At 29.6% G+C, this 16,393-nt stretch overlaps 3 protein-coding genes and 1 pseudogene across 3 annotated transcripts; 1 reads left to right on the plus strand and 3 right to left on the minus strand.

The window, feature by feature from the left end:
- Positions 1 to 1,307: 1,307 nt before the first annotated feature.
- On the minus strand, positions 1,308 to 6,630 carry LOC113363304 (annotated as a pseudogene).
- A 1,120-nt stretch (positions 6,631 to 7,750) lies between these two features.
- LOC113381027 lies at positions 7,751 to 11,316 on the minus strand. Its single transcript, XM_026620029.1, has 8 exons — positions 11,203 to 11,316; positions 10,972 to 11,130; positions 10,606 to 10,796; positions 9,495 to 10,511; positions 9,174 to 9,450; positions 8,897 to 9,111; positions 8,186 to 8,562; positions 7,751 to 8,110 (listed from the first exon to the last, which is right to left on the minus strand). Exons 1-8 carry the CDS (start codon positions 11,262 to 11,264, stop codon positions 7,829 to 7,831), a joined length of 2,580 nt encoding a protein of 859 aa, XP_026475814.1. The 5' UTR covers positions 11,265 to 11,316; the 3' UTR covers positions 7,751 to 7,828.
- A 151-nt stretch (positions 11,317 to 11,467) lies between these two features.
- LOC113375174 (nascent polypeptide-associated complex subunit alpha) lies at positions 11,468 to 12,513 on the plus strand. Its single transcript, XM_026615125.1, has 2 exons — positions 11,468 to 11,637; positions 11,827 to 12,513. Coding segments are annotated over exons 1-2 (621 nt in total). The 5' UTR covers positions 11,468 to 11,636; the 3' UTR covers positions 12,447 to 12,513.
- Positions 12,514 to 12,943: 430 nt separating this feature from the next.
- Positions 12,944 to 14,303, minus strand: LOC113375185 (60S ribosomal protein L28). Its single transcript, XM_026615135.1, has 5 exons — positions 14,190 to 14,303; positions 13,776 to 13,868; positions 13,581 to 13,706; positions 13,239 to 13,352; positions 12,944 to 13,064 (listed from the first exon to the last, which is right to left on the minus strand). Exons 2-5 carry the CDS (start codon positions 13,860 to 13,862, stop codon positions 12,981 to 12,983), a joined length of 411 nt encoding a protein of 136 aa, XP_026470920.1. The 5' UTR covers positions 13,863 to 13,868; positions 14,190 to 14,303; the 3' UTR covers positions 12,944 to 12,980.
- Positions 14,304 to 16,393: the final 2,090 nt, after the last annotated feature.

Genomic DNA, 16,393 nt, shown 5'->3' on the forward strand with positions numbered 1-16,393 from the left:
TCACGTAACTAAAAATACACGTGATGTTTTATGGCGGGGGGTGGTAATTTTGAATATCACCATGTATCACCAAGGAGGAGGGAGGTCCAAAAATCCTTAAAAACTCGCTCACATGATTAATGGACGCCCCTCAAGGTTTTGAAATAACGAAGCATCCTATTTGAATGATTCAATAAGCATTTCACTTGTATTGACGGGATTGATTATAATTTTTCAAAAGTAGGGTCCAGTGGTTTCGGAGATCCAGGAAAAAAAGTTTAAAAAACGCCATTTGACAGACCAAAATCAGATACTTTCGATAAAACTGATCAACCAACATGAATGAGTATCACAAACCTTCACAAAATTACAAAATTTTCAAAAAAAAAAAATCAAAGTTATAAAAATGTTTTTGTAAAATTAATAAGTTTTCAAATATTTTCAAATTTGTTCAAAATACAAAAATCTGAAAAGGTATCTAATTTTTCTTCAGTTTTTATAAACTTTAATTTAATGTACGGAAAGTTGCAGCAACTTGCCTTAACCCTCTGAGGACGAGCACCGCGCATCATCAAAATTAGCCGAAGAACTTCAATATACGTTTGGCGAAAGCAGTTGTTAGAGCCGAGTAATGCTTATATGTATCTTACCTAAATACATGTTGATGGCCGAGGAACTCAATGCTAATAAACCAAACTGGAGTGCCAAAAATATGCGTTGGCAATTTTTTTCGGCAGGAGCTCGGCACTACGGTACAGTTTACTTCAAACCGTCCCGTCTTCAAAGGGTAAGACAATGCCATGGACCACTAGTTAAAAGTTAATAAAAATCGAATATTAAGTTTTAATATTATATATATATATATATATATATATATATATATATATATATATATATATATATATATACCCGGGCGGCGGTAGCAATCTGAGGTCCACATTAATTATACATGGGTGGTCACAGCGCCGAAGGAATGCTTGTGGATTTCAGGTTGCTGCCGACGCTCACGTCACATGGGTGTTTACTGGGTATATATATTTGTGTGTTCTGAAAACAACCACTGATTGCCAGAAACATTTATTTCAATCCTAAACACTTGCATACACATAGATTAAAACCAACTTCACTCACACATCTATACACATAAATTTACTTATAAAAAACATTATTCAGCAATTCGTATATGAAATACAATTAAAGCTAATAAATAATCAAATAATATGGATATAAATGGAATAATATGTTACCTATGCACAATATGCAGACAAAAATAAACATTTTTTTCTTAATATAATAATTAAAAACATAAAATAACTCTTACTCAAACTTCTATTCACAATTTATATATTTATATTTAATAATTTGAATTATTTGTTCAGATACTTCACTATTAAAAACATAGTGCAACATTGTTTTGTTACATTATAAAAACATCTATTGATCTCCATGTTTAACTGTTTCTGTTTTTGAAAGAGTGCTGTTATCTTCGTCCTCTTCTTCAGCCAATTCAGAATCTTCCAGTTTTATGTTCGCCTTCTCATCACCTGCTGCCTTTTTATCACTGTATCTGAATCTATCATATCTGGAACGAATATATTTTTTTAAATCAGGTATTAATCTGTATTAGCCTGCCATTAGCCTTTTCATGGTTTATTCTGAATAAATTATATAGCAGTTTTATATGAAATAATTATTTTACCTAACACTAGTTGTTCTCGAGTCATCTTCATCATCACTAGATTTATTTGGCTCAACTTCCCTAAGAATATCTCCAAGATCCTTATCGACATCCGCCCAAAGCTTGTCGTCAACAGCATCCTCTTCATCCAGTGAGCCATTTTCTAGAGCATTTGAAATAGAATCCGACTTTGAAGTGTCCAAAATGCCATTGGATTCTTTCTCTTTATCTTTTTTGGGAGTGGATGTATTTGATATATTGATATCTTTCTCTACAAAAATAATTATCACTGATATAATGAAACACACCAAAAAAATTGTCATTTCTGTAGATTGAATTTTATCAAGTGGTACCCATTTTATCTTTTGTTTCCTTGGCTTCTTTAGCATCTTTAGCTTCCTGATTCTTTCTATGCATTTTCTCAGCTTGCTTTCTCAATTCTCTATCATCACGATGCCGGACATACCTCTGTAAGTGTGTTCTAGTTCTACAATGTTTCTTCAGAGCAGGCTCAGGTTCCTCTAGCCGTGGCAAATACATTTTACACAAATCACAGTAGTAAACTTCCACTTTACGAACATGTTCACTGCCTACATTTATCTCAGATTTCTTTTTCTTTGCATCTTTATTGGTTTCTGTTGAATCCTTGTTATCACCCTCAGTCCCTTCCTCATCATCATCTAAAAAAACACATACATATAACAAATACATTTAACAAAAAATTCAAATGGTTATTGGAATTAATTTTTTACCTTCATCAACATCACCAACAGAGTCAAGAGTCATAAAATTATCCAAATCCAATTCTTTCACGCCTTCATCACTACCAACTTCTTCATTATCTTGTTTTTTGTGTTTTACATACTCCAGATGAGCTTTATGCTACAAGAAGACAAGAATCATTAAAGTAACTGCTGACAATTTACTTATAATATTTAATCAAAATTTAAAATAAAAATCAAAAAACCAGTCAACTGTGATTGATAAATATACTTGTCTTAAGAAGTATGCTTGTCATGCCTATTTTTGACTATTGGCTATTTAGATTGCAAATTAAAAGGTAAAAAAACATTTTTAAAAATAAAGATATTTAAAATAATTTAACCCAAAAACAATATTTTTTATCAATTCAGATGACACAAAACTGTGCTCTCAGTTCAATAAGTGTGTTACAGTTAAATGGGTAAGCAATCTGGTAATGTGTGTGTAAATGATAATAAATGTGAATAAATGTTAAACTTACTTTTATGTGTTGCATTGAACAAATATGTACTTCATAACGCATAGGACTTGAAAAAGTCATACGACAAGTCCTACAATAAGGCTTCAAATACTTCTTAATATCGTTATGTGCTTCAGAAGCTTGATGTTCAGCTCTGAGTTGCCTATGAAAGAGTATTTCTTAGATTAAAATTCAATCAAATACTAACACAAAAATGAATTAATAAATAAGTACCTGTAATTAAGTTTGCAAGTAGGACAAAACTTTGTCTTTAAATAATAGTCCTCCTGATTCTTTTCATCGATCTCTCGCTGAGCATTCCTCTGTTGTGCGCGCATTTTGGCCAATCGAGATTTGTGACGTGCAGCTAAACGGCTCATATATGAGTTGTGTATTTTGCTCCTCAAATGGGTAACATACTCCTTAAATATAAAATGAAAAGCGTTAATTTTAATGTTCTAATTAGTATTCTAAATGTTATGAATAATTATGTTTGAGGAATAGAAACACTGATATTTTTCTCTTAAAGTGTACCTTCAATGTAGCACATTTTGTAGAGCAATGCACGCATGTCAACTTGACAAAAGAAATTCCAGGCACTGCTTTTGTTGTGTCATTTTCAGTTGCTTCCTTATCCTCGTCATCATCTTTGCCACTTTCCTCAGCGGCTTGTTCGTCTCCAGATTCTGCTTTTTCTTTTTCTGCATCATCGCCATGTTGGGAATCATCTTTTTTCTCAGACTTTTCCTTATAAAAAAAAGAAAAGTGTTTTAAAATAAATATAGTATAATTAAAGTATAATTTTGCTGAATAAGAAATACTACCTTCTTTGGAGATTTTTTCTTTGCAAGAGGAGATTGACTGCCTTCTTTTTCATCAGACTTTTGTTTTTTCTTCTGATCATCAGCATCAGCGTCCCAATCTTCCTTCTCTGACTCATTAGAGGAAGATTCACGTTTCCTTATAGAGCTGAATTACACAAAAATCAACATTAAACATTAATTCTTAATATCATTATAATCAATATCAAAATAAAAACAGCAAATTTTATTACATAATGGGGATGTGATAAAAATCAGCTACATTATTTTCTCAAAAAGCGTTTCTTGATTCTGATTATCTCTCAGATTTTCAAATATGGTTTGATGAATAATAATTCAATATCTCTCTGAAGAAATACCAAGCCAATTATTAAAAATTATCATTCATCTCGTAGGGTCTACAATCTGTTCTACAGGTGTTGTACATATAATTCATACAGGGTAATTGAACATTTTAGAACAATTCCTCTGCATTATTCTAAAATCACAGAATTCTAGCCCATTTTATTTTAATTAAGTTCTCATGAATTTTGTATTAAAACGCCATCGTCCGCACTGGATTTCTATATCCTCTCACCTTCTCAACTCAGGTTTCATAGAATTCTTTTTAGGAAAATCTCAAAATTATAAAAAAGTTTAACAACAAAATAACTATTCTGTCTGACATTACATTTAGCATCTCCATATCAACTGCAAAATGCATATTAAATTCTGTGCTTAGAATATTACAAAATGATACTTGCATAGAAAATTTCATAACCAACTATGGTACATTTCTATAGATATTTTTTTTTTATCAAAAAACTGTTGTGTAACTCCATTCTGTTAGTCTGAAGCTGCCTTTACACACTTCCCATAATTAGGACATATTTTGTTTGAATATTACCTTCTCAATTTCTGTATCTTTAGACGTCTGGCATAATCTATGTTCCTTACTCGCCTCGATGGTAACGAAATTGTAAGATTTTTACTTCGTCCATAAGGGTCCCTTCTAATAACGCGCCTTCCTCTGATGCCCCGTGAAGACATACGTCCTCTGAAAGAACCTCTGGTTCTAGGGGGGGGCATTGCTGAGGAATCAGCCGCTTTGCTGTACAGGGACCCTTCATTCCTTGAGGTAGCTCGAAAATCTTTTGGTGATCGGCCATGCCTTTCACTGCTATATCTGCGCTCTCCATAACTTGAGTTTTCATAACGCTGATTGCCATAACTGTCTCCTGCTGCGCCATAGCCCCCATCATCCATTCTGCGACCACTAGATCCCTACATCATTATTTAAGATTGTCATCACACCAAAATTACTTTCACAATTTGGAGGTGCATAGAATTATCGCCACGACATTTATAAATTTAGCTCAGCATTTTTAGGAAATCCACACCCCAAGGAGTCTGTGTGTTCAACAAATAATAGTGGATTTAAAGCCAAACATCGCAAAGGCTCTCAGAGAAAATATAATTATCACGCTGGTGATTTGAAAATATTAACATGATTGAAATGGGATTCAAAAAGTTAAGTAATAATTTATTCAATTGAATTGGCTTGTATCGCCAGCATGTTTATTATTCTATTTTTCGAGTTACCAGGTTTGAACAATAAATACAAAAAATGAAGTATTGTATGCAAGTTGGTATATATAGCATATCATTAGTTTTCATTCATGGCCGAAGTTTATGTGGATTATCTTAGTTCTGGCATAAATTTAAATGGCTGGTCATAATGGAACGCATTGATTTCAAGTTAAACTAGTACATTTTTCATTTCTCATACAGTACTGATACAGAAATTGGATGTCATAAACATGCAATGAATGAAACTGTATAAAATATATATTCAAATTTGCATTGTCTTCTAATAGAGCTTCAAATGACAAGGTAAACCCATTGACAGTTTTTGTTTTGGCTAGAAATGTGAGCCACCATAATTCATTATTGTTCTCTCAATACTTTCAATGCTTTCAATGAATTGAATACTTTCAATCAGTTTTCTATGAATAAATAGAAATTTTACCATTCCTTTGAGTAGCTAATGTATACCTGATCAGTTCTCATTCTTTTTCGATCCGGTGATCCTCTTCTTGAACCCGAATAAGAATCGTCCTAATCAACAATATTGATAGAAAACAAATATGAATAAAATGAAAATAAGTACAAGTCATCTTTTCTTTAAGTACTTACAGGTCTATATGATGAGCGTCTGTTGTAACTATCATCTCTGCCTCTACTACTGAACTTTTCAGAATTACTTGGATATCTAGATCTAGAATCTTGATAACCTCCAGATGAATAGAATTGTTTTGAGCGTAACGTCCACCACGTGATGAATTGGATGAATAACCACCTCCACGCTCACTATAAGAATTTCCTCCGCGATAACTTGAAGAGCCTCTATAAGAGCTCCCTCTAAAAGAAGATCGCCCTCGACCAGACATGCTAGAATTGAGATACCTACATGTTAGAAGTAGTAGAGAATTGATTTAAAACAATAAAAAGCAAAAGTTTATATGAATAATGCCATGCTCAGACATACACATACATCTCATGTGTGTGTGAATAACATTAAAAGGATGAAGTGATGCTACATAAACCCAAAGATTCAATTAACGTACCTTCCTCTGTAGTAGGTCATTGAAGAAGCAGTAACTACAACGAAAATATTATTTCAATATACAAATCAAGTATCAAAAACACGAAAGCAATCGTGTCGTTCTTTATAGCCATGTAGTCTAATGGAGGCGCTTAATCTACCAATACAAAAAAAAACAAAATTTCATCTCACCTAATGATATCTGATTATAGTAACACCCTTAAAATTATTAATTAAAATACACAAATTCCTTGGATAATATATTGCACTTGTATAACTGGAATAAAACTGTTTAACTAATTTTATATATCACTTCCAGCGATCAATATGCGACCATTTTGTTTTCACTTTTCCATTGTTTTGCGGCGCCCGGCTAGCTACGCACACGACACAATTTATTATTATAATGTTGGTATGCAATTAACTGGAAAGTTAATTCAAAAATTAAAATCAAATAAAATTGATATTAACTATTTATAGAACACTAAATATTATAGATAACAAGGAATTCAATAGTATTGAAGAATTAAAACGTTTTTTAAAAAATCATTTACTGTCAACGTTTCGGAACTAAGATTTGTTCACAATATAGATCAAATATTTGTTTTCAATTGAAAATCGCCCATTTCGTAAACTGCGGCGTAAAATGGCAGTGAAAAACCTCTCACACTATTCTTCCCTTAATCGACATGAAGCTTAATTTAGTCCACGAACCTAGAGCAGTAGCACTTGTATATGTAGAATATGAGTATATCATATTCTACTATTGTCTAGGGGCAGTAGTATCCATATTAGATATATATATATATATATATATATATATATATATATATATATATATATTATCAATTAATGAAATATCTATACAAAATATATATCCTATGCTGAAGGTTTACAATGGTTTCAAGTTACAAATATTTGTATCTGATATACTTACATAATAAATATGAAAAGCATGAAAACCTTCGAACGATATGTATCTAATTAGATTAGATTTTAAATTTAGTATCATGATTTTTTTAAATATTTACTTTTAAGTATGTATATTTTATTCTATGGTTAGGTTTTTCTAACATGACATCATCCATTTTCTTACCACAGTTAATATTACTTTAAAATATTTCTTGCAACTAAAAATTACATTTTATATCTCCAGTCTTTAAAAAACTTATAAAATCTTTTAATAATGAGATCATAGATTTATTCATTATAATACAAGTTGTTTTCAATTTTTCTCTTAAAAATAATATTTTATGCTGCCAGGCTTTACAATGAACTACAAACTATATATACTCGCAGTAAATATCACAGATCAATAAGTATATAATATTGCACATAAAATCCTTTTTAAAATACTTGCTTTGTTGAAACCAAAATGTCAAACAAAATCAGTCAAATGATCACAGAATCTGGCAAATAAAATTTGATTTCAATTATACTTAAGTAAAATAAATTGCTTTCTAAAACTAGCATGTGTGACACATTATCACTTAAATTACACTATTAAATTAACTGATATTTATTCTTGATATTTTTTACTTCATCTACTTGATATCTGATGGATGTATATGTCTTTCACCCTCATGCAAAAATATATTCATAGCTCGATACAAAAGATAAACTCCAAAATTTTTCTTTTCTTTAGATGACCAACTACTCGCAATTCCATAATATTCCCCTGATTTTAAATTTGTTAATTTCTTCAAAGTCAATGCATCAATCATGGCAGCTTCTCTAGTGAAAGCTTCAACAGGAATAACATGTTGGAATACATTTAAACATATTATACCTTGTCCAGATCTCCAAATATCTAGTATACGATTTATCTAAAAAAAAAAAAAAAACAACCTCTTATAGTACTCCATAACTACACATACTAAATGCTATACATTTAAAGTAACCTTCTTCCTTTCTGATTGTATACTTTTTTTCTCGGTTTTACACCATAATTCAACTGCCTCATACAAATGAGCGTAAGGGCGTGATCTCACACCTTTACCTACATAAAAAATGGAATTGATGAATATTGGCCAAGCTTCTTTCATAATGCCCATTTTATCCAAATTCATTACTGCTAATCTTGCAGGTAAATTATTTGTTATCCTGGGATCCATTAGAAGATATGTAAAGGATGCTTTCTGTAGACCTCCCCTCCATTTTTTTGTCGAATCAACATTTGAAAATTGTTTTGATACAGTTTCATCAAATGCTATTAATTTGGATATGTTTTCTATCCAGCTCACATCCTTCAGGGCTTTGGCAAGCTCCCACGAGTAAACTAGAATATTTAATGTATTATAAATATATATTTATTACTAATAAATTTATGACATATATAGAGAGCAAAGAAAATACTACCTACTTGATTTTGAAGAATGTTCAAAAGGTATTAATTCAATTATAAATTTGAAATGTAGATGTGACATGTTCAATTGTAAATTGAGAAAAAAAATTCAGATAAATAACGGCTAAATTATAATGAACAATATGTATAAATAATTAAAATATGTATAAAATTTGAGCAATAATAAAATTAAACAAATGACAAATTGTAAGGGTGAATATATGATTATTATAGATGCAAGTTGATTATATAAATCAAGATCATATACCATTTTGCAAATTTTCCTCAACATATCTCTCCCCTTTTCTCTTCATCTTAAAGATTTTTTTTATGTATACTTTTTTAGTGAATTTATTGATAGGCCCTGGAATCAAACCATATGCATTCAAATCTTTCCTCAAATTATCCGTATCATAATCTTCAGAATTTGGTAAAGAGTAATCAGTGCTCACACTGGTAAATGTATCCTCATTTTCTGAAACACTAAAAATAGATTAAATTTTATCTGAAAAGTGATTGAAGATTTTGCCAAATATATCTCTCACCATGGTTTCACCAAAAATCTCCGTTCCACTAATTCAGCACCAATTTCATCAATTATAAACTTTTTCTCTTCAGCAACTCCAACAAACGAATCTGACGTTAAATCTTCTATGGGATCAATTCTTAATCTACTTGGTGGTGCCAAATAATTCTTATTTCTTACAAACTCTACTTCAAATGTATTTCTCAAATCCACATCATGAGTTGTAGTACATTTTGCAATTTCATTATTTTCAATTGATTTCGAATGACTATTATTATCATAGTTTTGATGAAAATATGTTTATTTGTTGATGTATTAGTGACTGCATTTACATAATCACATATAGATAAATGATTTTGAATATCAGATTTCAATTTTTCAATTTCCGCATCAGTGATTGAAGTACTATCAATTTTATCACAATTTGGACTTTCTGAATTTAAACTGTTTCTTCTCTCAGTATTATCCAGAATTTTTAGTAATTTTGAATTTAAAAACATTGAATTCTCAGTTTTAATGTTTGATGATTTATCATTCATACCATTTACCAATGATTCTGAATCATGCTTATCAAATTTTTTTCTGCGACTTTCAAACCAATTTGATTTGTTCATTGTCAATGCAGGAGGTGGAAAGTATTTTACAAAATCTAATATGCTGTTAAACATGGATTTGTATGGTTTTCTTATAGTAACATTTTTAAATAAATCAGGATTAGTTTGATAAAGAGAAGAAGTAGTATTTTGTGACAAATCATTTGATATATTTGAAATACAGGAAATCTCATCATCACTTTGCAAATATTTACTATCTTGAAGCATAGACACATTAGCTTTACTACTTAAACAATAGATACCGCTTACAAAATGGTTTAAAGAATTTTTTGACCGCGCTGAAGAACTGCCAACATCAATTGAATTTGATACCAAATTCTCATTGCATATTGATACAATACTTTCATCATTTGAAATGATGCTCAAATTTACATAATCTTCAGGAATAATATTGTTGCTTCGTTGAGAAGCAGCATGAGAAATATGTGACTCACATGACAAAAAAACATTTGAATTTTGTGAAGGGTAACTAGTTTTATCTGCAATAGTCAAAGCCACATCACTACTGTTTTCAGTACATTCAATTATTTCTGATTGTATAAAAGGGGTTTCATTTAATAAACCAGTATTGCCTGGACAGCTGGCATCATTGTGTGATTCAACACAATCATCTATAATTTCAATATTATTATTCAACATTTCATTGAATAATCTTGACACATCTGAAACTTTACCATTTCTGGCATATTCTTCAAAACATTCATTGACTAAATTGCACTTATTATCGCTTTCTTTTTCAATTTCTGAAACAAAAAAGCATGTAATAATATATATATATATATATATGTATATATATATATATATATATATATATATAAATATATAATATAATCATACCTGGTGAAGTTTTATATGTAAGTATTGTATGTATTATACCAAGGTGTCCTTCTTTAAGAGCATATGCATAGCAATCTAGGCCATCATCATCTCTTATAAATGGATCACCTCCTTTCAATAAAAGTAGCTTGAAGACATTTATTCGTCCCCATAATGCACAAACATGCATTGGTGTCAATCCTTCAGAATCTCTAGAACAATAATGATGATACATATATACAAATAAATGCAAACTTAATTTCAAAAATAATACTAATCCTTAGAAAAAGTCGAGATGCGATACATTTTTAATTAGTTGAGTTTTAACTAAGCATTCAACTGAATTTTTACTATAGAATTTTGTTTAATTAATGACTATTTAAAAACCTTAAATTGGGATCTGCCCCATAAGTAATACAATGGTATGCACAGTTCTTTGCAAACTCTTCACATTCATCACCAACTATTAAGTGAAATAAATGACAATCCAATTGATTTGAATAACTATTAGGATCAAATCCATCTTTCAGCATGTTAAAAATTTCGCTAAAATAACAGAAAAAAACAATATTAAACCAATAGTAATATAAATAAAATCAATAAATATAACCAAGTAACCTGTCGTTCCTATCTTGAATGAGTTTAACAAATTTTTGAATGTTTGGACTGTCGCTTTCCATGATTTAAATAAAAAGTACTAGACAGATTTATTTTAATAACTTTAAAACTAAAATTATTTAGGAAATAAAGTAAATAAAGTTTTCTTGTCATTTTATACATTTTTGACGCCATCGAACATAAACAAGTCGAGAGTAGTGACTGTTTTCTTCTTTTATCTATGCAGTTTACATTTTTCTAGCTTCATAAAAAAATCAAGAGATGGCTTCTGAAGTAGTAGAACGCCGGTCATCTTGTCTCCATGTAAAGTGATTCTCTTCGGTTTGCGACCATTAATAACCTCGGCGTTAACTAAAGTCCGTCGAATTTTGCACGTGTTTCTAACAACAATTAATAAGTGAATAGTATTAATCTAATTACTAATTACACACAAAAGTAAGTAAATATTATTGTCAATAAGTTATCTTTGTTTTACTCATCTTTATGCCCCGGAAACAAAATGGCTATGATACAACAATGAAGTACCAAATATAGTCATATACATGAATAATTGAAGATATTCCGTAAAATAATGCGACTTTATCAAAATGTGTTAACTCTCAATGAAAAATGATTTATTTTTAGTGCCTGAACTTACTGAATTAGAAAAACCAACCGCCAGCGCCGCTGAGACTCACGAGGACTCTGGCAGTGAATCGGACTCAGATGACACTATCCCAGAGCTTGAAGATGCAGGAATTGGTGCCGTTCCAGGGGGTGCCGGTCTCCCCATTGATATGGTCTCAAAAGCCAAACAATCGCGCGGTGAGAAGAAAGCACGTAAAATTATGTCCAAGTTGGGTCTTAAGCCCATCCAGGGTGTGAATCGAGTGACTATTCGCAAGAGTAAAAATATTCTCTTTGTAATCAACAACCCTGATGTATTCAAGAATCCTCACAGTGATACTTATATTATATTCGGAGAGGCTAAAATAGAAGATCTTTCTCAGCAAGCCCAAGTTGCTGCTGCTGAGAAATTCAAAGTGCCCGAAGTGTCTCCTGCTGGAGGAGATGCTTCTGGTGCACCTACAGTTGTCGCACCCATAGCTGAAGAAGACGAGGGAGAAATTGATGAGTCTGGAGTAGAAGAAAAAGACATTGAGCTTGTTATGTCACAAGCCAATGTTCCAAGGCAGAAAGCCATTAGGGCACTGAAAAATAATCAAAATGATATTGTTAATGCTATAATGGAATTGACAATGTGATGTTCCAATATTAATGATTAAAATATCATAATTTGTTTTATATCTATAATGTCCTTATCAATAAATTCAGCACTATTCTATCATTTATGGAGTTTGTATTTCATATGTTTACTATTAGCATTTACAGATGTGTGTATATTCAAACTAAAATTTACCTCAGCAAAAGGTATTTCTGTATTTCACATGCAATGCAGTACCTGAACTGCTAAAAATGGTCATACATAATGCAACAAGTAATTTTCTGCATTCTGCTGAATATTAACTTTTCTAAATTAAATTTTCTTTTCACTGCAATTTAGATTTTTTTCACAAAATGGTTTGCTTTTACACACTAAAAATAAAAACTATGTAACAATATTATAAAAGCACTTTTTGTGCATAAATTGTTAAGGAACTTAATAGTAATTCTTTATGAATTTAATATTATTTGCAAATTGAAAAGTTTGTTTAACCCTGAAATAAATTTATAGTGCCACATTTTAATAAAAAAAAAAATATTTGAAATTTTTATGATTTTATTTGCAAATATACAATTTATTCCATTTTCTTAGATGCCTTTTTCTTCTCAGGAACAGGCTTTTGAGACCTCAAAACAGCACTAGCTCTTCTCAAAGCAACCTAAAAAATTTATCATAGTAAGCATGTGTATAGATATACATTTATATATTTTATTAAAAAAAAACAATCAGGTAAGATGGGTGGTGAATATGATTCTTCACAGAAGGCTCCAGATATTTCAAACATCATTTGGTAGACTTAATTGTTACAATTACTCAAAATTAAAATACTTACTTTGGTCAAGTCACTGCGGTATCCATTGGCATTGAGAAGATTACGCAGTTTATGAAGGGAGCGTCTTGGACCTGATTTCATGGTACGTTTAACAGTTGCCTTTGCTGGTCGATGCTGCAAAAAAAATTAATGTTAGGATTCCTTTAACTTCATTAAAGTATGTTAAATCTATTAAGTAAAATCAGACAAGATGGGTGGTGAATACGATTCTTCACTAAAGGCTCCAGATTTTCAAAACATCATTTGGTACGATGTGGTAAAACATGTATTATACAGATAAATGCATCTGTAGTTCAATTGTTATTCAAATTAGGAATACTATATGCATTTAATTACACTCACCTGGCATTTTGGTTTTTTGTATACAACTGTAAAGCCTCCTTTGTCTGCTGGAACAACACCAACAGTCTTCTTGTGGACAAAACCATTGTATCTGAAGGAGCTTAAATTTGTCAAATTGTTTGGCTCCTACACAAAAAACAAAATTAATGTAACTATTTAAATAAAGAAATATATAATAATGCAGGTACGACTTACAGAGCTGAAAGGCTTGTTAATATTACGCTTCTTCTTCAAGAAAGCGTTATTGTTACGAACAATCATCCATGATAAATGAGCAGACATTTTTGCCTGTAAAAGATAACAAATGTAAATTACACGTTCCTTGCATTAAAAAAAATTAGATCATTATTTCGAGCTTCAGATATTTTTATCATCAGAACTTTCAGAGATCTTGGTGTGGTAGTAAAATAGTCATCACGTACAAAAATATGGCGTTCGGCAAAAGCAACCAAACACGTGTTATAAAAAACATGTAAAAATATATATTATTCATACCGATATTTAATGTAGATGAAGCAGAAATACAAAACAGATCGCAGCCTTGTCATTCTTAGCTTAGACAAAAATTAAATAAAAGGTTAAAAGAAAATTAACTTGGATAAGTTTTACCTCGTTCTAGCAATGTAATGAACTGCACTCGTCTAAATGGACTCTGTAAAAGGAGGAAGATGGCGACGAGAGCTCTATGGTGAAGTCATTGCAAGCTGGCAACTTTATAAATAGAAAATGATAAAAGAATTAAAAAAGAAAATGCGGCAAATTTAAATATCTTTTTCACGGGCATAATTCTTATTTTCACAATGTATAAAATAAAATAGACAATTATTCATACTTCTAATAATTAAAGAAAATATTATAATCTCATTTAGATTTTGCATCTACTACTATGTATATCATATGTAGTTAAATTTTGTAAAATTGCCTACCAAAAATTTTGTAAAAATACCTACCAAAAATTTTGTGTATATATATATATATATATATATATATATTTATACTTTTTCAATTTAAAACCGTATCTTATTTGAACATAATGCCACAACTATTCATCTATATGAATCAATATTTAATAGAAGCAACAATACTTGTTTCAATCAATTAATTAAATGAAACTAAAGAAATAATAATACACAGAGGAAAGATATTATATAAAATCAAAAATGTGTTTATATATATAAAAGATCTATAATTCACATATCTGCCATCACATACTAAAATTATTTACATTTTATTTATATCCGAGAACAAAAACATTGTAAACAAATTGCGGTTTATTAAATTAGAATTTATAATTATTATATCTATACAATTTAAATTTAATATTTATATCTCTATAATATTATTTATATTATTTTTATACAAATATTATAAGTGGACATTTAACTAATTTCACTGTAACAAATCAAATTTTATGGTAATATCAAACAGTGATTGAATTTTATCGATTTTTCATGTTAATAGCTTTCATTATAATTTTTTGATTGCAAAAAGATAATGGGAGGTTGTAACTTTTCTTCTAGCGCAATAATATCTTATAAGAAATATATTATGTATGTATTTACAAATTCTCTACTGAGTTTATAATGAGAATGTGATATATATATATACATATGTCGAATTCACAAAGTAATATCATTTGAAAATTTGGATACAATATTCATTGATAATAATTTATTTGTAATAAACATAAAAAAATATGAAAGATTTTTCATCAAACAATATAATACTAAAAAAACTCTTATTGCAGCTTTGCAAGCCACATTTCATTAATTTAGCTCATCAATATAATAAAAAAATTTAACAAAAAAATCTAAAATTAGCAACAAACAGATCACAATAGATATAGACTGGAGCGGACTGTAGGAAACAAGAAGTAGAAAAACGTTGTATACAATTGCATTTGAATAATGAATTTGCTCTGAATATTCTATAACAGTTTAAAATATTTATAAAACAGTCATATACACTTAAATAGTGAAATGATTGATCAAAACATTAATAAATATATAATTTTGCCAACTAGCCTAAATTATTTCAAATATATATATCAACCATAAAATAACTAAATTTCAACACTATACCATGAATAAAAAAATATATTTGTAAAACCTTGATTAAAGTTACCATTTGCAAAATATTCAGAGCAAATTTTAAATGCATTTACTATTATTACTTATATTTCATTTTCACTTGCTACACTGTTACTCTTGCATATCTTTTCAATATCAATATAATGTACTCTTTATAAACTGGGTAAATTCTTGAATCATAACGCTTAACCTAATTAAGTACATATTATGTATACTTTATAATGTTCAATACATAATATATATGATAGCGTAAAATGATAATCATAAAACATTTCCCACAGTCAAGCAATTCATCAGTCTATGCTCCTGACTATTATTTATCAATTCTGTCTTGGATCTAGAATGTGTAATTGGACATATAGTATTATTCTATTTACATATTTGTACAACTTGGCTAAAAATTATTAATTACAGTTATTAGAAAATTTACAAAAATTATATCACATTTAAAATGTGTCTCACTCATTCGTACATATGGTTACAGCAAAATGGATAAATAAAAAAATAAAGTATTATGTTATTCATTATGTATTACAATTATTAGCAAATAATGCACTACAGTTTAAAAAAATCTAATATGTACCCAATTGCATTACATATTATTATGTAAATATAATTTTCACCTATGTATAATATACACATATGCATAAATAAATATATATATATATATATATATATATATATATATATATATATGTATATACACATACACACCGCAATACA

The sequence above is a fragment of the Ctenocephalides felis genome, unplaced genomic scaffold (genome assembly GCF_003426905.1).
Source record: "Ctenocephalides felis isolate EL2017-DRISC unplaced genomic scaffold, ASM342690v1 CF-g0.4_SCAFFOLD_00845, whole genome shotgun sequence".
Taxonomy (NCBI): Eukaryota; Metazoa; Arthropoda; class Insecta; order Siphonaptera; family Pulicidae; genus Ctenocephalides; species Ctenocephalides felis.

Bases quoted from the DNA above. Each gene is read 5' to 3' on its own strand.
- LOC113381027 (XM_026620029.1), bottom strand. From the start codon at position 11,264: ATGGAAAGCGACAGTCCAAACATTCAAAAATTTGTTAAACTCATTCAA. The intron at 10,797-10,971 runs GTTTTTAAATAG...TTATTGTTCTAG, and splicing joins GGGGCAGATCCCAATTTAAG to AGATTCTGAAGGATTGACAC. The intron at 10,512-10,605 runs GTATGATTATAT...TTTTTGTTTCAG, and splicing joins TACATATAAAACTTCACCAG to AAATTGAAAAAGAAAGCGAT.
- LOC113375185 (XM_026615135.1), bottom strand. From the start codon at position 13,862: ATGTCTGCTCATTTATCATGGATGATTGTTCGTAACAATAACGCTTTC. The intron at 13,707-13,775 runs GTAAGTCGTACC...TTTTTTGTGTAG, and splicing joins TTAACAAGCCTTTCAGCTCT to GAGCCAAACAATTTGACAAA. The intron at 13,065-13,238 runs GTAAGTATTTTA...TAAATTTTTTAG, and splicing joins ACCGCAGTGACTTGACCAAA to GTTGCTTTGAGAAGAGCTAG.